The following is an 8,122-nucleotide window of genomic DNA, read 5'->3' as shown; positions in this document are numbered from 1 at the left end:
AAAAGCAATGTGGTAGAGCTGGTGGAAAACATAATTATGGTAATTGTGGAGCAGACATTAGGCCAAAATGTAGCAATTGTAGAGGGGAACATAGCTCTTGTTATGCAGGGTGTCTGTATATAAGAAAGCTGTAGAAGTGCAGCATCTTCAGGTAGAAATGAGTATATTAGGTATATGCAGATGCTCTTCAGAAAGTACAGAAGACAGTGTCAATCTGCCCTATTAATATTCAGAATACAAATAGATTAAAGCCAGTGTGTAAAAACATGATTGCAGTACAGGATTTGTTAAATGTTGATAACTAAAGTTTGACACTTTCATGGCAGATGTGGTAAGTTGTACAGTACAAACTAAAGAGTAGACTTTAAAAAAAAAATCAGAATCAGGTTTATTATCACCGGCATGTGACGTGAAATTTGTTAACTTAGCAGCAGCAGTTCAATGCAATACATAATCTAGCAGAGAAAAAACAATAATAATAAATAAGTAAATCAATTACAGTATACGTATATTGAATAGATTTTAAAAAAACATGCAAAAACAGAAATGCTGTACATTTCTTAAAAAGTGAGGTGGTGTTCAAAGATTCAATGTCCATTTAGGAATCAGATGCCAGAGGGGAAGAAGCTGTCTCTGAATTACTGAGTGTGTGCCTTCAGGCTTCTGTACCTCCTACCTGATGGTAACAGTGAGAAAAGGGCATGCCCTGGGTGCTGGAGGTCCTTAATAATGGACACTGCCTTTTTGAGACACCACTGTCTGAAGATGTCCTGGGTACTTTGTAGGCTCGTACCCAAGATGGAGCTAACTAGATTTACAATCTTCTGCAGCTTCTTTTGGTCCTGTGCAGTAGCCCCTCCATACCAGACAGTGATGCAGCCTGTCAGAATGCTCTCCATGGTACAACTATAAAAGTTTTTGAGTATATTTGTTAATCTACCAAATCTCTTCAAACTCCTAATGAATTATAGCCGCTGTCTTGCCTTCTTTATGACTACATCAATATGTTGGGACCAGGTTAGATCCTCAGAGATCTTGACACCCAGGAACTTGAAACTGCTTACTCTCTCCACTTCTGATCCCTCTATGAGGATTGGTGTGTATTCCTTCATCTTACCCTTCCCGAAGTCCACAATCAGCTCTTTTGTCTTACTGACGTTGAGTGCCAGGTTGTTGCTGTGGCACCACTCCACTAGTTGGCATATCTCCCTCCTGTACACCCTCTTGTCACCACCTGACATTCTACCAACAATGGTTGTATAGTCAGCAAATTTATAGATGGTATTTGAGCTATGCCTAGCCACGCAGTCATGTGTATATAGAGAGTAGAGCAGAGGGCTAAGCACACACCCCTGAGGTGCACCAGTGTTGATCATCAGCGAGGAGGATAGGTTATCACCAATTCGTACAGATTGTGGTCTTCTGGTTAGGAAGTCAAGGATCCAATTGCAAAGGGAGGTACAGAGGCCCAGTTTCTGCAACTTATCAATCAGGATTGTGGGAATGATGGTATTAAATGCTGAGCTATAGTTGATTAACAGCATCCTGACATAGATGTTTGTGCTGTCCAGGTAATCTAAAGCCATGAGGAGAACCATTGAGATAGCGTCTGCCATTGACCTTTTGTGGCGATAAGCAGATTGCAGTGGGTCTAGGTCCTTGCCGAAGCAGGAGTTCAGTCTAGTCATGACCAACCTCTCAAAGCATTTCATCACTATAGATGTGAGTGCTACCAGGCGATAGTCATTAAGGCAGCCCACATTATTCTTCTTGGGCACGGTATAATTGTTGCCTTTTTGAAGCAAGTGGGAACTTATGTCTGTAGCAGTGAGAGGTTGAAAGTATCCTAGAATACTCCTGCTAGTTTTTTGGCACAGGTTTTCAGAGCCTTCCCAGGTACTCCATCGGGACCTTCCACCTTGTGAGGGTTCACTCTCTTTAAAGACAGCCTAACATCTGCCTCTGATATGGAGATCACAGGGTCAATATGTTAGAAGTTGCAGTAAAACATTAATGCTATTAATGGTGCTTTACAAAAAAGGATAAATAATGTTCAGACTTCAAAGAAATGTTGGTAATGTTATTTTTCCTTTTTTCTCTTTTGTTCACAATGGAATATTAGAAATTTGTTTGCTGACAGTCAGAGGAGGGTTGTTTTTTTTTCTTTTTCTTTTTTTAATCCTATAATGGAATGTTTGAAGTTTGCTAGCTGATGGTCAGGGAATTTTAATGCTTATAATACTATGTGAGTCTGAAGTGACACAGATTTGAAAGGAATGGTGAAGGAAGACTTTCTGGAAGAGAAGTATTTGGTGTGCTTGAATGATACTCAGTAGGTGGCAGTGATGCACCTTACGTTGGTCTACCAACCACCATTAAACACTACAAGAAGAAGAAGTAGCAATGGTTCAGGAATAGTTACTACCCATCAACCTTCGGGCTCTTGAACCAAAAGGGATAAAATCACTCCCTTAATCACTGAAATCTTCCCACAACCTATGGATTCGGTATCTCATGTTCTCCACCCAAGTCCCAAGTGTATCAGAGTTTCGCTGTAGTTAAAAGAAAATAAAGGGAAGTACTGTAAATTGTTTCACTCATTAGAATAATGCAAATTAAGGAATATGCAGACAATTAAAGTTCATTGCCACTCCTCTGCAGATGTGTGCTTTGATGGACAATCTGGATATAATACAAAGAACGAAGTTCCTGGGACACTGGAGACTTGCATATCTTTTAGAGGCTAATATGTTGGAGGAGTATGACTTTCCTAGATCTTACTGTTCTGCTTCCTGTGTACCCACTTCACACTTGTGAAATTTGTGGGCAAATTATCTGATAAAATAGCCAGTTCTGAATTCAAAAACAAGAAAACAATTACATTTATACTTGTTCAGTTTGATGACAGAAGTTGAATCCAAGGAATGTTTTCAAACATTATTTAACAGAACCCTGTGAAGACAATGACTAGGCTTAGGCAAAGTCTGGGCCAAAGGGGTATACTTAAGGGATTATCTTAAAGGAGAAGAAAAAGTCAGAGAGGTTAGTTGGGAATTTGAGATTTAGCCTTGTTAATTGAAAGTGTGCTGGAAGAGTTTTCAGAGGTGATTAAAGACAGGAAATGGAAAAACACAAATATCTTAAAAGGTTGTAGGGCTGCGGGATTCTGAAGAAGAAGGAGCAAGGAAAATTACTTAAAAACAAAAGCATTCTTTAACTCAGAGAAAATGAGTAAATCATCTTATACAACTTGAGAAACATGCAGCTTTGCAAAGGATGATCTCAGGTTTATGGAATGTAGAGATTTAGGGTGGCATTATAGATAAATGCTTGAGGATATCTCAAGCAGATAAACAGAGAGAGGGATGCAGTCAGGAAATGCAATGATTCTCAAGATAGAGGGTGAGCAGCCAGAGCTTAGCGTGCACATTGACATAGGTAGAAAGGGGGAAGAGCCATTGCACAGTGAGTATAGGCAGTGAGTAAAAAGCTGAAGAGCACGACCTCCAAGGCAGAAATTTTTGGATTACTGCCAATACCACATCTACTCAGGGCAGGAATAGGGTGATAGTACAGGTGAAGGAGAGGCTGAGGATGTGTTGCAGGGGGCAGGGTTTCATATTTCTGGATCATTGGAATCTCTTCTGGGGAAGTTATGACCTATTTGGAAAGGAGAGGTTGCTTACGCCTGAACCCGAGGGGGAAGCAATATCCTTGCGGGCAAGTTTGCTAGAGCTGTTGGAGAGGGTTTCAACTAAGTTGGCAAGGATATGGGAACCAGAGTGATAGGGCTGAGGATGGGCGGTTGGTATACCGATGCAGTGTGGAGTGAGACTGTGAGGATGGACATGCAGATTATAGGGCAAACTTGAAGTCAGTGGATTGTTGAAGTAAAACATGGGGGTAAAATCTGAATGCCTTTGACAAGATGCCACACCTGAAGCTGCTTAACAATATAAGAGCCCATGGTATTACAGGAAAGTTTCTAGCATGGATAGAAGATTAGACAATATGAGCAGAATTAGGTCATTTGGCCCATCAAGTCTCAATGAAAACTATTGAATATTGAATGGCCTAGATAGTGCTGATGGGGGAAGGATTTTTACTATGGAAGGGGAGTCTAGGACCAGATGGCAGAGCCTCGAAATAGAGGAGCATGCATTTAGAACAGAGATGAAGAGAAATGTCCTTAGCCAGAGTGTAGTTAATCTGTGAAATTCATTCCCACAGATGACTGTGGAGCCAAGTCATTAGGTATATTTAAAGCGGAGGTTGATAGATTCTTGGTTAGACAGGGCATCAGAGGTGATGAGGAGAAGGTAGGAGAGAATGGGGTTGAGAGGGTTAATAAATCAGAAATGATGGAATGGCAGAGCAGAATTGTTGGGCTGAGCAGCCTAATTCTGCTCCTATTTCTTATGGTCTTATTTAGGATCTCACACTCCGTCTCCTAACAAATCGTCCTCCTTTATCCTTGAGTTGTCCTGCCCTTGATGTATGGTATTGGTATTGATTTATTATTGTCACATGTACCCAAAGCGAAAACTTGTCTTACATATTGTTTACACAGATCAAATCATTACACAGTGCCTTGAGCTAGAATAAGATAAAACAATGATAATGCAGAAAATTGTAAAATATACTGAAAAAGTGCAGTACAAGTAAATGATGAAGTTCAAGTTCATAATGAGCTAGTTATGAGTTCAAGAGTTTAATCATACAAGAGTCCATTCAAGTGTCTGATAGTGGGAGAGCAGCTGTCCTTGAGCCTGGTGCTGTGCCCTTTCCGGCTTTTGTACCATCACCTGCTGGGAGATAAAAGTAAAAAGGATGTGTGGGGTGGGTGGGATCATTGATTATGCTGGCTGGCTCCTGTGATGTGCTGAACTGTGTCCACAACTCACTGCAGTTTCTTACAGTCATGTACAGAAGCTGCCATACCAAGCTATTCTGCATCCAGACAGAAGGCTTTCTATGGTCCTTTGATAAACATTGTTAAGAATGAATGGGTACATGCTGAATTTCTTTAGCCTCCTGAGGAAGTAGAGGTGTTGGTGACCCCTCCTGGCTGTGATATCAAAATGGTTTGGACCAGGAGAGGTAATGTTCACATCTAGGAACATGAAGTTCTCAACCCTCTCAACCTCAGTACGCTGATGTAGACAAGACATCTCTTCCTTTTTGAAGGTAATTACCTGTATATACAGTAATGTCTTGGGATTCTCTTTACTCTTACTTGTCTTGGACTTTTTAGACCCTCCTGCCTCTCCTAATTTCCTTCTCAAGTGCTTCTCTATCTTTATATGCTTGACATCTCTGTTTGATTCGAGCTTCCTAATCCTCACAGATGCTTTCTTTTCTTTCTTGACTTAATTCACTATCTTTCTTGATATCCAAGGTTCCATAACCCTGCTGTTCTTCTTACTAGAGGAAATATACTCTGTGCGTTTGGCTTCTAAATAATCAGATATGGAGTTCCCCAAAAACTGCTGTTCCCAATTAACTCTACCTAGCTCCTGCCTAATACTCTTGTAATTTGCCTTCTGCCAATTTAATACTTTTCAACGAAGTTTTTTCTTAACCTTATTCATAGCTGTCTTGAGAGTTGTGATACTGTTTCCTAAATGTTACCTCATTGAAAGGTAAGTCACATGGCTAGGCTCATTTAATTTACCAATACAATGTATAATATGGCCCCTCCTGTGGTTGGACTAACTACGTTTTGTTTTGAGAAGTTCTCCTGGATACACCTAACAAGCTCCCTAGCTAACCCTCTTGCACTAAGGCATATGTGTCAAACACAAGGCCCACGGGCCATATCCGGCCCGGCGTACAATTATATCCGGCCCGCGAGATCATTTTAGATAGATCTATTATTTTAATTATTAATGGCCCGGCGATATGAAGCACTGATAACACACAAACTACAGATCCCATAATGCAGCGCAACAGCTGCCGATAGGCTACCCGGGAACATTCCCGCGTCAAGCGTCTGTTGCTGTATACAACGCTATTCTGAAGTCAAAGCTAACCCCTAACAATGGCGAAGAGAAAAGTTGATTCTGAAAAAAGAGTCTTTCAAAACCGATGGGTCGCTGAGTATAGTTTGTGAGATAGCCACTGATTTAAGAACACAGTTGATTGAAAGAAGCAACCCATTTATTGCATAACGCTTGCTGTAGATGAAAGTACTGATATGACGGGCACTGCACAGCTGGCTATCTTCATCCGAGGAGTGGACTCCAATTTGTGCGTTACAGAGGAAATATTGAACATTAAATCGATGCACGGGACAACGACAGGAAAATACATTTTTGAAAATGTATGTCAAAGTGTAACGGACATGAAATTGCCCTGGGACAAACTTATTGGACTTACAACAGATGGAGCACCGGCGATGTGCGGTGAAAAAAGTGGACTAGTGGGAAGGATGCGGGTAAAGATGCAGGAGGAGAACTGTACTGGTGAGTTAACAACATATCACTGCATCATACACCAAGAAACGCTGTGTGGTAAAGTCCTAAAGATGGAACATGTAATGAGCACTGTAACACAAGCCGTAAACTTTATCCGAGCTAAAGGTTTAAATCACCGGCAATTTCAGTCTTTTATGCGGGAAATAGATTCAGAGTTTGCCGACATTCCTTATCATACAGAGGTGCGTTGGCTGAGTCGGGGAAAAGTTCTCAATAGAGTTTTTAAGCTCAACAAGGAAATCTGTCAGTTCATGGACAGTAAAGGAAAAGACTCCACAGTTTTGCAGGATGAAAAGTGGAAATGTGAGTTGGCGTTTCTGGCTGACATAACAACACATCTCAGCGTCTTAAATCTTCAGCTCCAGGGACGTGACCGCATGATCACTGACATGTATGATGCAGTGAAGGCATTTCAAGTGAAGCTGCTCTTATGGGAGACACAAATGCACCAGTGCAACTTGCCTCATTTTCCCTGTTGCCAAGTAATGTTGAACCAGGTCGGCGCAATGGTGTTCCCAAATGCGCACTTTGCTGATAAACTGAGCGCACTGAGTTCGCACGGCGCTTTGCTGACTTCGAAGCACAAAAAATTAATTTCGAGCTGCTTCGCAACCCATTTGCCATCGACGTGGAAACTGCACCTGTACAGATTCAGATGGAGCTGATAGAGCTGCAGTGTAATGGGACACTAAAGGCAAAGTACGACACTGCAGGGCCCGTACAGTTTATTCGCTCCATTCCTGAAGCAATGCCTCAGCTCCGTCTACATGCGGCTCGAACCTTGTGCATGTTTGGTAGCACATATCTGTGTGAGAAGCTTTTCTCAGTGATGAAGATTAACAAAACATCACACAGGAGTCGTCTCACTGATGAACACCTGCAGTCCATCCTGAGAATCTCCACAACACAGAACCTTACACCAAACCTAAACGAACTTATTGCCAAGAAAAGATGCCAAGCATCCAGCTCTGACAAAATGGCATAAGAGCAAAGAAAACTGAGTGTTTTGATTTGTTGTTGTTTTAACTTTTGCTGAAAAGCACAAATTTTATTTATATTTTCAGGGTTTTTTTTGCAGCATGCTCATATTTCTAACTTGTATAATACTGACAGGAGATATTTTTATGGAGAGCAAAATATTTAAGTTATTTAAAGTTTTAGTTTATTTTTTCTGGAATAATATTCCTGTCTGTTTTTATTCATATTTATGTTCAAAAAATGTTTAGTTTTAGTGTGTTCAATAAATGTTTATCCTGTTTGGCCTGCGACCTAAAGTGTGCTTTGAGTTTTGGCCCCATGTGCAATTGAGTTCGACACCTCTGCACTAAGGTCTCAGTCTATATCTGTGAATTTTAAGACCCTGACTACAACAACCCTGTTGTTTTTGCACCTTTCCCTAATCTGCCTGCCTGTCTGTTCTTCATTGTCCCAGTGGCTGCTGGGGGATCTCATTAAAGTGATTAGACTTTCCTTATTTTTGAATTCTACTCAGTGGGTAAGCCTTCCATAATGTTCCCTCTGACTGCAGCTGTAATATTGTCTTTAAGACATGTAACTCTTCCCCATCGTGTACCTCACCCTCTATTTCTTCTAAAACATTGAAATCCCAGAACATTAAGCAACCAGTCCAGTCACTCTCTCAACCA

At 41.0% G+C, this 8,122-nt stretch overlaps 1 protein-coding gene across 1 annotated transcript; it reads left to right on the top strand.

The window, feature by feature from the left end:
- Positions 1-5,050: 5,050 nt before the first annotated feature.
- Positions 5,051-7,733, top strand: LOC140736595 (general transcription factor II-I repeat domain-containing protein 2A-like). Its single transcript, XM_073062414.1, has 2 exons — positions 5,051-5,187; positions 6,183-7,733. The coding sequence occupies exon 2, from the start codon at positions 6,197-6,199 to the stop codon at positions 7,139-7,141; it is 945 nt and encodes a 314-aa protein (XP_072918515.1). The 5' UTR covers positions 5,051-5,187; positions 6,183-6,196; the 3' UTR covers positions 7,142-7,733.
- The last annotated feature ends 389 nt before the right edge of the window (positions 7,734-8,122 follow it).

This window comes from Hemitrygon akajei, chromosome 12 (genome assembly GCF_048418815.1).
Source record: "Hemitrygon akajei chromosome 12, sHemAka1.3, whole genome shotgun sequence".
NCBI lineage: Eukaryota > Metazoa > Chordata > Chondrichthyes > Myliobatiformes > Dasyatidae > Hemitrygon > Hemitrygon akajei.
This window is presented reverse-complemented; position numbering and strand designations above follow the sequence as displayed.